A 17,102-nucleotide genomic window follows, 5' to 3' on the forward strand; every position below is an offset into this window, starting at 1 on the left:
GGGCAGGAAGAGAAGGTCTAATTAAGTGAATTGGGTTAATTAAGTGAAGGATGCTTTCACCAGCGCCTCCGGACAGCCGGAGCCAGTGGCGTCTTAGCGCACCGCTCCCCCAGGGCCCCGCCAGGTGCCGGAGACGGAACGCGTCGCCAGAGCCCCCCGCGCCGCTGCGCAGAGCCGGGAGCCCCGGGGCCGGAGGGCAGGGCCGGGACGCCGGGCGGGCGGCGGGACAGGCGGGAGCGAGCGCCAGGCGGGGTTCACGGCCGGCTCGGGGAGCGAGAGGCCCCGGCGGGCTCGCCGCGGCTCCCGCTGCCGGCGGGGAAGGCGACGGGAGCCGGGCGGCCCCGAGGGACCAGCGCCCCCTCGCGGCGCGGCCGGGCGGCAGCGGCGCGGCGTTCACCCGCTCCCCGGCCCGCGGGGCGCGCCCGCCCCCGCCCCCCGGCCCCTGCGGAAAGTTGTCCCTGGCCCCGGAGCCACCCGGCTCCCGCCTCCCGCTTCCTGCCCCGCCGCCGCCGATTGGCCGCCGTGAGCCCAGGAATGCGAAGCCATGCCTTTAAAGGCGCGCGCGGCGGTCGGCGCCCGCAGTGTCCCGGCAGCGCCGCCACAGCAGTGTGCCGCTGCTCGCCCTCCCGCGCCGGGACAGTCGCGGCCGCCCGCGGGTATTGGTCGCCGGTGCCCGGAGGCCGGCGCTGACCGCCCGGATCTCTCTTCCCGCAGGTAAGTGCTGAAGCGGCTCCCGCCGCGCTCGCTGTCCCGTCCGAGGGCGGCCGGGGACACCTGCGCCGTCCCCCTGCGCAGCCTCCCTGCCTGCCGGAGCCTCGCTGGCTCCGATCCTGGGTGCGACGGCAGCGCGGTGACCTTCCTCGTGTGTGTCCCCAGGCTGGTTCACAGACAGACCTTTGCCATGGGGCCAGCGACTGCGCTCTGCCTCCTTCTCCTCGTGCTCGGCGGCTCAGAGACCAAGCGCACTGCAGGTAAGGACAGCTCTGTGCTGGTTCCCGGGGCAGTCAGAGAAGGGGGGGACAAATTTGAAATACCTGCGTACTTGTGTAGGCAGATGAAGTTGTGCTCGGTGGTAGAAAGGTCCAAAGCTTCTAATGAACAAAAAAGCTAGAACCCGGGCATTAGCTAGTTGGGAACAGGAAACTTTTCTCTGGTGTGGAATTTGTGTAACCTTCAGATATAGGAATGCAGAGTCTCCGGGACGTGAGTGTGTAGCTTGTCTAGCTCTGCACCGAGCAGAGGAGAGGAAGAACGTGTAGGAACTGGCTGAAGAAGAAATGGAGTAGTAGGCTGCCGTCATGGTGCTCATAGGGAAGCTGCTACTGTGCTGCTGTCACTCAACTGGATTAAGCAAGCTCACTTTGCCATGTCCTAGCATAGGAATATTGCAGTCTGGGCTTTGCTGTCTCTTTCTCCGCTGCTAGAGTGTAATGAGGTGCCAGAATGGCTGCTACCTTTGTGTATCAGTCAGCGGGTACCTGGCACTCCTGTGCTGACTGGCTCCTGTACAAGAATGCACATGTAGTGCTGCACAGCAGCTCCTGGTGGGACTGCTGCACCATCGGGGCTACTGTCTGTGCTCTGATGTGAGGTGCTGTGCCTTGCACGAAGTGCACCAGGAGCCAAACTGTTAAGCAATCCTGGGAGATATGCACCTATTCAACCTCTTCTTGTCCCTTTCTCATGATGCTTGCCCTGATCTCTCTCTGCAGAGTCCAGGAATGATGATAACAGTGTCTTCGATCTCTTTGAACTCATTGGCTTCATGCGTAAGGGAGCCGGGCGCCGGGCCCCCGGGGTGTACCTGGTGAAGGGACCAGAATCCTCCAGCCCTGCTTACCGCATTGAAGATGCCAGTCGCATCCCTGCTGTCCCTGACTCAAAGTTCCAAGACTTATTAGATGCCATCCATGCTGAGAAGGGCTTCATCCTCCTGGCCACTCTCCGGCAAGCCAAGAAAAGCAGAGGCACGCTGCTGTCCGTGGAAGAGAAAGATGGCTCTGGTCATGTGTTCAGTCTAGTGTCAAATGGCAAGGCAGGCTCCCTGGACCTGAGCCTTTCTGTTAATGGCAAGCAGCAGTTAGTGTCAGTAGAGGATGTCTTGCTAGCTACAGGACATTGGAAGAATATCACCCTGTTTGTGCAGGAGGACCGGGCTCAGCTCTATGTGGGTTGTGAGAAAATGGAGAACGCTGAACTGGACATCCCCATCCAGAACATCTTCACTAGGGACTTGGCCAGCAGTGCCAAGCTCCGTATTGCCAAAGGGGGAGTTAATGACAATTTCCAGGTAAGACTTTCACTTATGTTTTTGCCTAGCATTTTCAGTCATATGTTTTGAATGTGCATTAGCTACTCAGTGAGCCTAAATAGCTACAAAGACCTCTAAATATACTAAACTTTAGTAATGGAGTTTGAAGGGTGAAGCATTAGATTTGCAGGAATGGAATTTTCTGCTACAATAAGGCACTAAACCTTCCAGACAGATACTTGCAGCTTCATTGCTCATCTTCTTATATGAAGTTCAGAAATCCACGGGTTTTTTCCTTCCTGCCTGGAGAGCTGCCAAGTCCTTATGCTCAAGGATAAGACTGTTAGGAAGCAGGGCTTCTTTTCATTAAGGATAATAGATCAATGTGTTTCACTTTAAAGTCTGTCTGTCATGAAGTTACTCTGTAAGATCTTACATGACCTTTGGTCTCTCCATGCAAGTGGTACTTCCTTCCCTTGCAGTTGCTGCAAATAGCTGTAATTCTTCCTCTGTCCACAGGGTCTGCTGCAGAATGTGCGGTTTGTGTTTGGAACGACTCTGGAAACTATCCTGCGGAATAAAGGCTGCTCCAGCTGTAAGTTTACAATCTTCTGAATCCAATGACCTATTAAAAATAAGCTTTCTCATTATGTTAGAAAGACAAGTTGAAACAGAACTCAGAAGTATGCTGACATGCAAATCCACGTTGCATAAGAAATAAGATTATATTTCTGCAGGCACCTAATGAATCTGGTGGCAGCTGTTTAGCAGGTGTTAGCCTGGAATGATAAATGCATGTGGTATAAAATGCATTTACTTTATGTCTGTATTTTCTCTTAGCCACTAGTGCAATCATTACTTTGGACAACCCCATCAACGGTTCCAGCCCGGCTATCCGCACTAATTACATTGGTCATAAAACCAAGGACATCCAAGCAGTCTGTGGATTTTCCTGTGACGAACTAACAAATATGTTTGTGGAACTGCAAGGGCTGCGGTCCATGGTGACAACACTTCAAGACAGAGTTCGCAAAGTTGTGAGTACTGGTTAAATTCATTATTATCTTTCACTAACTAGCACTCAGTGAATTAATTAAAACCTGACTTTTGAAAGCCTGTGTAAACAGCAACAATTTTACTTTGACTTTTGTGAAAAAGCGTATTAAATTCTAAATATCTTCCTTTTGCTTCTCACCCCCAAGACTGAAGAAAATGAAATCATTGCCAAAGTAGTCCAGATCACTCCTGGAGCGTGCATGCATAATGGAATCTTGTACAAAAATAAAGAGGAGTGGACTATTGACAGCTGCACTGAATGTACTTGCCAGGTAAGATTCCTCACATTCACAAATCGCCTGAATATAAACTCATAAGTTGGAATTAACAGATATTTCTAAATGGCATTGTTTGTTAGAAAGAGTGAATCATACACAGAACTGGGCACGCTAGAGAAGCCATAGAATTATCTGTTTATTTCATTCTACTAGATCTCTGGTATAAAGGCAGTTTCCATACATTGTTTCAACAGCAGTATTTTATAAAATTATATGAAACATCACTCTGATATAGCTATTAACACACTTTTAGTGCCTTAATTTGGGCAATGCCTGCATTCTTTACATAAGTTCATCAGTAAAGTAAAAATCAGCATCAGTAGAACACCTGTATAGTACTATCAGCTTTACCAGGTCTACCCTCTGTCCTCACTGAACCTCCTGACTTAGTAGGAAAAGACATTCTAGTACTCTGTAAAGGCACTTAAACTTATGTTCTTTATCTAGAAAATGCTTCTAGCTGTGTTCTATTAGCTGTTACAGATTATGTGGAACAACAATCCCTCTTGGATTTCAGTTTAGTTGTTGAAATCCAAGATCTCCTGGCAAGATACTTATGCTTTGTGTTTCACTTCTGCTGAATGTTATAAATATACACAAAATATACAGTTTCAGGCTTTCTTTAAGCTATTTGCTTGTTCCATTTAAGTATACCTTGGCAAAAGCTTTTTGGGGTGCCAGTCCACCAAAGAGTGGGTTAACTAGCCTGTCACTCTTTAGAAACTAAAAGCTGAGTATTTGTGTATGTGCAATACAAGGCATCTCACATTCTGTGTCTGCTTCTTTAGCTTTCTACATCTTTTGTCTTGTACTCAGCAAATGATACTGTGTCTTCTACATTTGCCTTGTTCCTACCAACCTTCTTATTCAATGTTCACTGTAATTGCCTTAATCTAGTAATTTGCATAGGAAGATTAAAATAGTAATCATGAGAGCATTCTTCTGACCAAGCTGCTACCTTCAAGAAGCAAAACTACAGACTGCCCTTTAGCTCTCATTGAGATTGGAGATGGGTGTTCTTACCCTGCCTGTTTGGCTTACAGATCAAAAACCTCTAAGTATGAGGTACAGATTTCATGGCTCTTGAGCAGAGTCCACTAAGCTCATTTTGTCTTTACCATATAATCATCTTAAATCCATATTAACTGAGAAGAAAGTTGGCTTCTCATTCTTGTTTCATTTGTTTGAAATCTGACCGTATACTTTGGGTACCACATAATAGTAATTTACTCTAGACAGCATCTGCTAGCTACTCTTGATAAACTTCTGCAAAACAAAAATACTGACTAAAAACTAAGTCTTGACTAAAAACTAATGGGTGAGAATGGAAATTAGATGAAGTTTGACTGAAAATTCTTGGGAATACCCCTTGGGTTGTATTAGCTCTAAATAAAACGGTCTCTGCTTTAGATATGCAATTGAGTGTTAGAGTTCTGCAGAAAAGTCTCCATTATGTACCCAGACTCCAGGCATTGTTTATATTGCACTTGCCAACTGTAGTTCTTACAACTCTTTATAGAACTCTGCCACTATATGCCGGAAAGTGTCCTGTCCTCTCATGCCTTGTTCCAATGCCACTGTGCCTGATGGGGAGTGCTGCCCTCGGTGCTGGCGTAAGTACTTAATACTTTCACACTTGTGTAGCAGTTGGCCTCATCTAACTAGACACATGCTGCTCTGCAGTGTACCAGAACTTGATATCCAAGGGTAACCTTGCCCTACTGAAATAAGGTTGATCTAATGCTTCTTTGAGTCTAATCACTTCCATGATGCATGTTCATATATTTTCTACAATATGCAATATACTGAAACATCTGAGTTCATGGCCTTTATCTTATACAAGAAAGGAAGATGCACGTGTCTTTTGGGGACAGTTGTGTCCTTTTTTGTGGAGAGAGGGGTGGGAGAAAAGATATGGAAAAACATGTGCCTGGAGTCTTATTCAGAGCTGTATCCCTCTGCAGCTAGCGACTATGCAGATGATGGATGGTCCCCTTGGTCGGAATGGACCTCGTGTTCTGTGACCTGTGGTAATGGGATTCAGCAGAGAGGGCGTTCCTGTGACAGTCTCAATAACCGCTGCGAAGGTTCCTCTGTACAGACTCGGACTTGCCACCTTCAGGAGTGTGATAAGAGATGTAAGTACTTCCTCTACTCATGCTGGTAGTAAAACAGAGGCTGCTTTTATTGGCTGAATGTTAACAGCAAAGATTACCATGTAGCTCTATCACTGGCATGGATCATTGGCTTCTAGCTTTAAGGACTTGGATTAAACGGGTAGAGGGGAGCTGATAGTTAATGCAGTAAACAGGCATGTTTGGGCACTGCTCCCAGGACAAAATTCATGTCAGTTTAGGTGTGAAATTTCTCTAGTTGCAGGACTTGATCTGTGACAGTGAGGAGGCTATCCATTACACATGGTGTCTTTGGTACAGTGGCTGTGTCCTAGATGCTGTACAGCTGAAGTCTTCAGAAACTATGTATAACAGAAATCTTTCTTGTAGTTAAACAGGATGGTGGATGGAGTCACTGGTCACCATGGTCATCATGTTCTGTCACTTGTGGCACGGGCATCATCACTAGAATTCGTCTCTGCAACTCTCCAGTACCACAGCTGAATGGCAAGCCTTGTGAGGGTGAAGCAAGAGAAAACAAAGCCTGCCAGAAAGATCCTTGCCCAAGTAAGTGTATCCTGGTGGTTCACTAGTAATTGGTAGCTTAAAAAGTGAACATCCTGAGTAGTTACTAAATAAGCTTGTTCTAGTTTCTTCTCTCTTTAAACTTAGAGGTGGGCTACATAAAACCTCACAGGTTGGTTTCAGATGTCACTAAACTATTTTTATGCCTCTTCCATGGAGTCCATTAATTCTGTCATTTATGTTAGAAAAATGTCTGAGGTTCTCTCACTACAAATATAATAGTCCTTAGTCAGGTAGAAACTAGTTATAGCACTGAATTGAAAGCTATACATGTCTTCTGACTTCTCCCTTTAGTTAATGGCAACTGGGGACCGTGGTCTCCATGGGATGCTTGCACTGTGACATGTGGAGGAGGACTTCAGAAGCGTAGCCGTCTCTGCAATAATCCCGAACCTCAGTATGGTGGGAAGACTTGTGTAGGTGAAGCTAGAGGGACTCAGGTCTGCAACAAACAGGACTGCCCAATTGGTGAGTATCCATTTTCCCATAAACATCTGAAGGTTCTTGGAAATCCTGAAAATACTGATGTAAAATCTGTAAACCTTAAGTGTTAGAATTTTAAACCAGGATGTCAGCCAAATACAGTACTGTAGCAGCATGGTAAGCATCCTTTATCGTAACACTTTCTCATTTGTTTGACAGATGGGTGTCTGTCTAATCCCTGCTTTGCGGGGGCCGTGTGTACCAGCTCCCCTGATGGTTCCTGGAAGTGTGGTGCCTGTCCTGCTGGCTACCATGGTGATGGCATTCACTGCCAAGATATTGATGAGGTAAGAAGACTGTAGTTTGCTCCTTGAAAAGGAATGGAAGAAAATGGGAACGGAGAATAGCATCACTGTTTTATAATGCTTGTTGTTGTTCTCTTCTGTCTCAAACTCATAAAGTGCAAAGAGGTTCCTGATGCCTGCTTTGTCTTCAACGGAGTGCACAGGTGTGAGAATACTGAACCTGGCTACAACTGTCTGCCTTGTCCACCACGTTACACTGGAACACAGCCATTTGGCCGCAGTGTTGAGGATGCCATGGCTAACAAACAGGTATTGTCCATTTGAGAATTGTTCTGGGTTATGAAATCTCACAAAGGTTCTAAAAAACAGAAAATACCCATGTATTTTAGGCAAGAAGGAATCAGAGCATTTAATAAAACACCATCTTCTGTGATTCAGAACAGAAACAGCATTAAAGTCTCTTTTGGAGATCAAAATGAGTCTTAAATATTATTGTCCTCCTTAGCCATGGAGGGTTCAGATGTTACACATAATTTAGGACTAAATCAGTATTCACTAATGATACAACAGAATGTGCCTCAGAGATAGATAGTACATAAGGTTTGAACAAGAAAAATAATAAGGGCTAAGACTGGTATTGGAGTCTCTGAGGACTGGAAGAATGTAATGTATGAAGCTTTTTTTTTTCTGATTGATAAGGATTTATTTGAATTTCTGGGGGAAAAGTGACGGATAAAAAGATGTTTTCAGTGGGTTTAATTTCCATGTGGTCTTCTAGGTCTGCAAGCCACGTAATCCATGCACAGATGGAACACATGACTGCAACAAGAATGCCAAATGTAATTACCTTGGCCACTTCAGTGACCCCATGTATCGGTGTGAATGTAAACCAGGCTATGCTGGCAATGGCATAATCTGTGGAGAAGATACTGACTTGGATGGATGGCCAAATGAGAACCTGGTTTGTGTTGCCAATGCCACTTACCACTGTAAAAAAGTAAGTTTATCCTCTTTTAACATCTACCATTATAACAGCCTAACTTATTTAAGAAATATACAAAATCTCTTAGGATTGGTTTATTAAGCAAGTTTCTGTCTAGTTAGAGTTATTAAACTATTCTTTCTGCAAATAACCTTCTAGGGATAGAGGAGGTGTAGCAATACCATTGTCAAGGCATTGCTAGGAGGCTCTTGCTGATGCTGTATTGCCTTATATTTTTATGTGATACGGGAAAAAAATGAAGCCTGATTGTTCTTAAGGAAGATTGTTGTTCTAGGAGGATTCTAGTTTAGGCCATACCTGTATCAGCTTTGCTCTGAGAGATAGCAATCTCCAGGGGAAGAAAAGCAGGGTAGGCTTCTCAAAAGCAGCCCAATCTTTATTTTAGAAAGTATTTCACTTTGGCTTTCTAAGAGTTGTCACTGTAATGACTAGCTAAATGGAGAGAATTACAGTAAAGTAACTCCTAACCTGATTGAGGTGTTACAATTTTGCATAGTGATTAGATTTTACCTGCTCAAATCCATATTGTAATCATACCAGGAGTGAACACATCTATGTACTTCTATCTTTCTAGGATAACTGCCCTAATCTGCCTAACTCAGGGCAGGAAGACTATGATAAGGATGGGATTGGTGATGCCTGTGACAGTGATGATGATGATGATGGCATTCCTGATGACCGGGTAAGAAAATAGAAAAGAACAACCTTTGAGTATGTGGCTTTCCCATTCTATTTCCTAAAGCTGGGGTCTAGCTTCTAACCTTAATCTTAAGAGAGGACCATAGGAAATTGCTGGCACTGACAGCTGTCCTAGAAACCTTAGATATGCATAACTATGCAGACAAACTTTCTGCAGCTGTTTGAGCTTCGGAAGTGAATTTTCCATTTTCATTCAGCCATTCATACACTCATGCAAGCAATAGGGTGTTTTGAGATAGTAGCATCTGAGTTTTAACTGTTTCCCCACCTTTCATTTTTTATTTCATATAGCAGTACAAGCATAAGCAGAATCTGGTTAAAGCTTGAATTTGACACTTTTTAAATCTTGACTTTTCTCACTTTTGCAGGACAACTGTCCATTCATCTACAACCCACAGCAGTATGACTACGACAGGGATGATGTTGGTGACCGCTGTGACAACTGTCCCTACAATCACAACCCTGATCAAACTGATACTGACAACAATGGAGAAGGAGATGCATGTGCAATAGATATTGATGGAGATGGTAGGTGGCCTCTAATCACTCCTTTAGATGGTTTTCTAATCAGCCAGGAATCAAATGAACGCAATGTAATTCTGATTTCCTACCAAAATTTCATCCCTGAACATATACAAGTTCTCTAGTGGTGGCTTCAGGGTGTGAAGGCTACTGAAGGAACAGTTAGGGGAAATGGAAATTCACTTTGGAATATATACATTTGGGCACAGTTCAATTCCAGCTCCACTCTCACAAGGCAGTAGTAGAAGTGTGTGGCAGAGCTAGTGATGAGTCATGTTTCAAAGCTTTCAAATGCTGCTCAAAATGCTTTAAAAATGTATCAAGAAGTGTGTGGTGGTTTTATACAGTCCTTTGCAGCATTTAGATGTCTGACTTTCAGTCATGAACTTTTGCAGGGGTGCTTAATGAAAGGGACAACTGCCAATATGTCTACAATGTAGACCAGAGGGATACAGACTTGGATGGTGTTGGAGACCAGTGTGATAACTGTCCTCTGGAGCACAACCCTGACCAGGTAAGGGATTTGAATTATGTAAGTAGAAGATTGGTGTGATTAAAAATATAGTATGTTGTGTGCTGTAGAAAATATTTGAACAAGTTACAATTGAAATTTGACTTATCACAAATCATTCTAGCTACTTTCCCAAATGGTGCCTTTATCAAATAACATGCCCTCAGAGTCTGAACAGCTGGTAGGTGTTTTCTGAAAAGTGGCTTTAGTGAAGATCTGTGAGACTACTGTGTGCACTTGTCTCCTAAATTTCTTAGGTTTGCCAGTTGTGATCCTCACACAGAGAATATGATATACTTTGGGAGCACTGTGTAAAATGTGGGTGGTGGAACTACCCTCTTCATAGCCTGTAGTGCTGTGTTTACTTAGACACAAAGTTGTTCTTTAAACTTTGTTCCTAAGCTTGAAGTCAACTGCATTTCAGAAGGTAACTTTTCTATCAGGAAGTTGAAGGTGGCACAAGTTGCTTTTCCCTAAGAAAATGTCACATTCTGACACTTTTAAAATTCACCTTCATAAAAATCCAGGGAGATCCAGACTCTCAGACAACTTCCTGATTCAAAAAATGAAGGCAGAAGTAGATAATAACTTATGACTTAACAACAATAAGGATGGCCTTAACTGACAGGCCATCCTGTCAGTTAAAAGACTGTGAGTTTAATAGCTTCGGGGACATAATTGGAATGTTTGAAGGGTTAGAAAAGCTGTTACAAATCAGTGGAATGTAATGTAGTGTGGCAAAGTAGCCTAAAAGCAGTGTTACTTGAAGGATTTACACAGATAATATAAAATTTCTTAGTCATTGTCACTTGCTTTACTACTTCCCCACCTGTGGGAGGGAATCACCTGAAGCTCCTTTCAGGCAGCTCCTTTCAGGAAGGTCTTTTCTCTTATGACTTTGAAATCTTAATATAAGACTCTAATGGCTTTCCAAACACTATCCTAATTAGGTTCCAGAAGTAAAGATATTAGATTTCACATGCCAGAATTAGTAGCTATTCCAATGGTATGGTATGCCTTCTGTCTACACCAGGGTCATCCACCTGTGTTAATAAGACTACTTGGCCAAACATGAGGCAGCCTCAGGGATGACAAGATTGTTTTTCTTAGTTCAGAAGCTGATTAGGCCAATGACTGGCTAAAATACGTGATCAGCAAGCACACTAGTTAGTTAATGCAGTCTGTGACCACCATGGGAACAATCACAGGCAGTTTTCAGTGTGTATTAATGCACTCACTATATCCATCTTGATAAAGCAAGCAAAAACCCCAATTAATTCTACATATTAAGGCTCCTATTTTTGAGACTCCTATCTCAGCCTTCTTTAAGTGGCTTTTTTAAATGGTTTGTGTTTTTTTTTTTTCTCATCTGATAGGAAGACAATGATTCTGATCTCATAGGTGATCAGTGTGACAACAACCAGGACATAGATGAAGATGGCCATCAAAATAATCTTGATAACTGCCCCTATGTGCCCAATGCCAATCAAGCAGACCATGACAAGGATGGAAAAGGTGACGCCTGTGACCATGATGATGACAATGATGGTATCCCTGATGACAAGGATAACTGCAGATTGGTTGCCAACCCAGATCAAGCTGATTCTGATGGTAAGATAGTCTCAAAATTTTATTATGATACTGGCTATCTTCCAATATAGCTTCCAATATCTTCCAATATTGATGCTATTTTTTTCACCCTATTTAATGTGGGACAAAACTGAGTAACGAAAAAACAGAATGTCTGTACCAGAAAAAAAGGGAGTGTTGCTATAGTGCTTCTCAGGAGTAAAGATGAATGTTAAAATTACCACTTAGCCAACTTACTCATAAGTGATTATCAGGCTGGAGTGAAAGGGCATTTATACAGTAGCTGTTGTGGCTTCTGTCAGGTGTCTGCCAGGTACCTGGGCAGTCAGAGATCTGCAATTCAGACTTCAACTCCCAAGCTATAGGGCTCAGAAGCAAATAATTGTGGTGATATAATGGTAAAATTACTTTTATCCTACAGGTGATGGGCGTGGAGATGCTTGCAAAGATGACTTTGACCAAGACAGTGTGCCAGACATTGATGATATCTGCCCTGAAAATGTGGAAATTAGTGAGACTGATTTCCGAAAATTCCAGATGATTCCCCTGGATCCCAAAGGAACATCACAAAATGATCCAAACTGGGTTGTTCGTCACCAGGGTAAAGAACTGGTTCAGACAGTCAACTGTGACCCTGGCCTTGCAGTCGGTAAGGGGAAAAATATAACAGGCACTGTTGTTTGGGATTGTTTCAATTTTTTGTTGGAGGGGGGAGAGGGTGCAGTTTTGGTTGTTTTTTTTAATTGGGGGTGGGGGGAAGAGGAAGAGAACCGGAGAAACTATTAAGGCGTTGTTTAAAAATTGCAAAAAAGTATCACCTAAAACTTTATCCTTTAATGTTCCCATAGGTTTTGATGAATTCAATGCTGTGGACTTCAGTGGTACCTTCTTTATCAATACAGAAAGGGATGATGATTATGCTGGCTTTGTATTTGGCTACCAATCTAGCAGTCGTTTCTATGTTGTCATGTGGAAGCAGATCACCCAGTCTTACTGGGACTCCACACCCACCAAAGCTCAAGGCTATTCAGGTCTCTCCATCAAAGTTGTGAATTCCACCACTGGTCCAGGAGAACACCTTCGTAATGCTCTGTGGCACACAGGAAACACTCCTGGCCAGGTAAGAGTGGCACTTACTATGTGCTAAAGTACTCTTAACGTGGTAACATAAGTACTCCAATGTAATAACATGCTCTTCTGCATAATGCAGGCTGTTCTTCCATCAAGTTAGACACTGAGAGGCGGCCTGCACAGGCTGATCGTGTAGGCTTCTTGGCAAAGACCAATAACTTTGTAATTTTTCCTTATCATGCAAAATATTGTATACAATTAACAGGATTGCTTGCTGCAGACAGGCTTTCCAGCACCAGTGAATCAATCATTTCTGGAATTGTGTATTTAAAAGAAGTAAATTTAAGTGCAGTTGATTTCAAAAGATCCTATTACAGAGCCTAATGACTTACTTGAAGCCTTTAATAGTAAGGCACCTTCGTGTCGAAATAACTGCCATGTTATCTCTGGCCTTTGGTTAATAAAAAAATATTCTTTCATAGGTGAGAACTTTGTGGCATGATCCTCGTCACATAGGCTGGAAAGACTTCACTGCATACAGATGGCGACTTAGCCATAGACCAAAGACCGGCTACATCAGGTGAGCATCATCCTTTATCTGAAGCAAATATCACAGGGAAAGTGGATGTCTGTGAAGATGAACCTCACAGGACCTTGTCAAAGATGGCTGAGCTGTTGTCTCCTTGTAGGGTTGTAATGTATGAAGGGAAGAAAATCATGGCAGACTCAGGACCAATCTACGATAAAACCTATGCTGGTGGTCGGCTAGGATTATTTGTCTTCTCTCAAGAAATGGTGTTCTTCTCAGACCTTAAATATGAATGCAGAGGTAAGGATGACATTGCATTTACAAGATCCTATATAGGTGAATTGGTTCAAGAAAGCTCAAGACAAAAGATCCAAGAGGGAATGTTCAACTGTGATTTTTCATGGTTCAGTCTTAAACAAGTTCTGCAGACAGAAACAGGACACCTTCTTGATAAACTCTTCACTGTTTAAAATTTAAATATATAAAATCTAATATATTTCTATTGTGTTATTTCAAAGTATCAGAAATCCATGCTGAGTTCCAGAAATGAAATATATTTTGAATCTCCTTTAAAGTGCTGACTATAATGAACACATCTGACAAAATCTAAGGTAGAAATGCAAAATATTGACTTTGACAAGCAAAACACTGATTGGCTTTAAAGTAAGCAAAGTAGAAGGTTGTCCATATATTGCAGTCTTGAAGTTCAGTGGAGCTAGGTACATACAACTAGTACGAGCTTTCGTGGTCTTCTGAAATTGTGACTTCATTATGTAATGGTTACAAAAATTAGATTCTGAAGTTAACTCAAGGAAGTACCTAACCACTTTCAATTTTCTTTATGAATGTCTCTAGGCATAAATGACTTGGACATAATCACGCATAGTACACAGAAATATTTAAATATATCTTCTTTTTTTTACAGATTCATAATCACAAGGTTGTTGGATTCAGAGACTATTTAAAATGCTGGTAATTGCACCTTTTGAAACATTTAGCCTTACGAATCCTGGGACCATTATATTATTCCTTCCTTTCTTCTTTCTGCATAAATGTGGACTCGAAACACATGACCTGCCTCAAGAGAATGCTTTTGAGAGAATGAAAGTGAGAACATACTTGGTATCTGACCTCTGCTGAAGTGGAAGGAAACAAATGTGTCTTGCAAATGAGAATCGTCATCACTGAACAAGCGCACTTCTTTCAGTAGGAAAGATATTTGTTTGCTGTTTATCACAGTGCAGTGTCACTGCCTCTCTAACTGGAGGTCCCATGGAGTAGCATTTTGTAAAAAGAACATCTTTGGATGTGCTGTGGACTACTTAAACTGAAGACCTTTCATTGTGTGGGGAAAAGGGGGTTTGGGTGGGAGGGGGAACTCTAGGTCTTTCTTTTTTCTTTATGGAGTAGAGAAACTTTTTAAAGAGGGCTGTTCTATTTTGGTTTACATCCATTTAACCTGGAGAAATTACTGTTTTCTATGTCATACCTTTCAGATGAAAACATAGCCTTACTCTATTTGTGGTGAGCTAGATCAGCTGCTGTACTACACAGGACAAAACAGATATCCTAAAATTGATTTCTGTCATGGGAGTGGGGAAAGAGGATACAAACTGGTACACTGGATCACACCAGCTTTGGGAGAACTGGGATTTATTATTAGATTCTGTTTTTTCCTGATTACATGCAGGTCTTGCTTACCTTCAAATGTGTTCTTTCAGATACGGTGCCAGAAAGCACCACCATCTCAACTAGCACTGTGCTGTCCTTCAGGAAACCAGCACATGCTTCACTTTTTATGGTTAAAGAGGCACAAAAATAATGTTATGAAGACATTCCTTTTCTACATGCCATAGATGTTTTAAACCCCTCGCTTCTTTAGAGGGGAGGAAAAGGGGCCTGTAGATAAATTGTAAAATATTTATTTTTGCCTATTCTTGGTGTTATAATGACTGAGGGATTATTGATTAAAACAATAAGAAATGCGTCAAGACTATCCACCTAATCATTGTTACAAGTCTTCATGACTGTAAGATTGTAAATACAGATTATTTATTATCTCTGTTCTATACTGAAACAAGTGAGGGTTTAGTTGAGAAAAAAAATCTTGTCTGGAGCAGATAGTGGTGATGTATTTGTTACAAAGAGCAAATTTCCCATAAAGACTTTGAGGGGCAAGGAAAAGTGAGGGTGTGGGCAATGGGATGTTTGTTTTTCTCAGTCTGAGCTCAATGCTGGCTTTTCCTTTCTTTGTGCAAGTCAGTTGGTAGCCTGGCAGGCAACTGTTCTGCAGTGCTAAAATGAAAGTCCCTTTAGATGGTAGCAGTTTCTGTCCCATCCCTAGCACTAGAGGTGAGGGAATGCCATTTACCATCTTAGTGTTAGTTAGTGCTGGGTAATGTCTGTGATGCTTTACTACTGGTCAGTGGGCCTAACCCAAAGCCAGGATAGCTGCCCTGAGGAGATTGCAGCGAGAGGCACAAGGATGGCCCTCAATAACCTTTTAGCCACCTCTTTGGGCCACTGCATGCTAAGTGTTGTAGTGATGTGCAGCTATGAAAGAAGGAATTCTTCACAGACTAGACAACTTCAGGAGCTCCTTGCAAAAGAGGGAGAGGCCTTGATGCACATTAAAAGACTGTTTTCCCCAACAGAAGGGGCAGCATCCTTATACCTATAATATTTCCTTGTCTTTTCAAAAAATGAAAAGAAATTAACATGGTGAAAGTTTTACGTACAAATATTACCTCATTGTTGTGTGACTGAGAAAAACCTTTGGAGTAAGCAGAGTTCAAATGTCTAACAAACTTTAAAGCTACTGTAGTACTAAAAAGTTAATGCTGTACATAGTCAAAATTTCTTTGCAGAAAATGTATTCCCAGTAAGGAAATGGCATTGGAAAAAAACGTCAAATACAATTTATAATGTTGTATTATATTTTTTCCTGTCATCTTGTATACCATTGCTTGTATTTTTATAAATTATTTTTCTCATTGCCATTGTAATAGTTAATCACATAATTGTGTAGATAGGCTATTTAAATAATTTATCATGAAATGCTACCTGTAGAGTTAGTATTTCTATTTTTATAAAAAGTTTGCACACTGAAGATTTTTTTGCTTCCCTCCTCCCGATGTTTTTTGCTAGCATAATTTTCTAAGAACATGCTTTTTTTTTGTAAACATTTTTAACCATTTTTCCATTTTAAAGTTGTGTAAGTTGTACAATAAAGCTTCTTACATACAAACAACAATAAAACACCAAGGACATTTATATTTCTACCTTTGTGCTCTGATTTTATTAATGTCTTGTACTACATCTCTGAATCACTGATGTGTTATTTGTGTCAAATTTGGCTTCAGTGCAAGATTTTCTCTGCACTCTTTACAGCCATGCTGAGAGGGTGCACCTGAGCTGGTACACTACATGTAACTGCTGGTGCACCTGAAGGTATTGCTGCAGTTACACAGCAGGGGCAGCTGGCACGTTTGAATCTGAAGGCTTCACTTGAAGACTTCTAAGCCATGCTGCCCTTGATGCAGCCACAAGCCAAAACAGTTTTGGGGAGGTTTCACTCACCCCCAGCCACGCCTAGCCCCTTTCCCATGAAAAGAGGCAGCACATCTGCTATGTGCCCGGGCAGATGAACTAGACTCTCGAGACTGAAACTGCTAGTGTGATCAAAGAGCTGATGGCAGGGCACTCACTCAACTTCCAGCACGTGCTGCTAAAACTAAGAACAGTTAAGACTGGTTCCTCGATCTTTACCTGCAGGAGCAGCTTATCTTGTGCACCCCTGAGCAAAGGCAGGTGCTGTAATGAGAGTGCTAGGTACACACATGAGAAGTGTAGTTAGGGGGTCCTGCAGGTGTAGAAAATTAATCTTTATATCTCCTTTTCCCAAGGATGAGGAGTCTTGTTCTATGTCACAACACTTTTGAGTCCAATATATTTTCCACTGAGAACAAGCAAAGAAAGACCTCCTGGCCTGGCGCTTCCACAATATGAGGAGCTGCAGGATTTCTGCCCTCACCAGTAACAGGATTGTCTGCTTGGCTTCTTTGGAATGAGGGAGGGTAGTGGGAGTGCACTGTCCCTGTAATCCATCTGATCTTGTCTGGGCCACATGTCCTGCAGTTCTGGTCTCTAACTCTCTTTTGGCCTC

General features: G+C 42.7%; 1 protein-coding gene across 1 annotated transcript; it reads left to right on the top strand.

Moving 5' to 3' along the window:
• Positions 1-566: 566 nt before the first annotated feature.
• Positions 567-16,216, top strand: THBS1 (thrombospondin 1). The gene is made up of 22 exons (XM_085062075.1): positions 567-714; positions 877-971; positions 1,713-2,290; positions 2,771-2,846; positions 3,092-3,288; positions 3,454-3,579; positions 5,105-5,198; positions 5,550-5,723; positions 6,090-6,266; positions 6,579-6,752; positions 6,927-7,054; positions 7,169-7,321; positions 7,791-8,009; positions 8,590-8,697; positions 9,083-9,242; positions 9,632-9,750; positions 11,124-11,358; positions 11,759-11,986; positions 12,186-12,457; positions 12,891-12,988; positions 13,098-13,237; positions 13,863-16,216. Exons 2-22 carry the CDS (start codon positions 902-904, stop codon positions 13,868-13,870), a joined length of 3,534 nt encoding a protein of 1,177 aa, XP_084918201.1. The 5' UTR covers positions 567-714; positions 877-901; the 3' UTR covers positions 13,871-16,216.
• The last annotated feature ends 886 nt before the right edge of the window (positions 16,217-17,102 follow it).

Source organism: Lichenostomus cassidix, chromosome 5 (assembly GCF_008360975.1).
Source record: "Lichenostomus cassidix isolate B80296 chromosome 5, HeHo_3.0, whole genome shotgun sequence".
Taxonomy (NCBI): Eukaryota; Metazoa; Chordata; class Aves; order Passeriformes; family Meliphagidae; genus Lichenostomus; species Lichenostomus cassidix.

Excerpts from the sequence above, each read along its gene's own strand:
- THBS1 (XM_085062075.1), top strand. The coding sequence starts at position 902 with ATGGGGCCAGCGACTGCGCTCTGCCTCCTTCTCCTCGTGCTCGGCGGC. Across the intron at positions 3,580-5,104 it reads GCACTGAATGTACTTGCCAG|AACTCTGCCACTATATGCCG; the intron begins GTAAGATTCCTC and ends AACTCTTTATAG. Across the intron at positions 7,322-7,790 it reads ATGCCATGGCTAACAAACAG|GTCTGCAAGCCACGTAATCC; the intron begins GTATTGTCCATT and ends GTGGTCTTCTAG.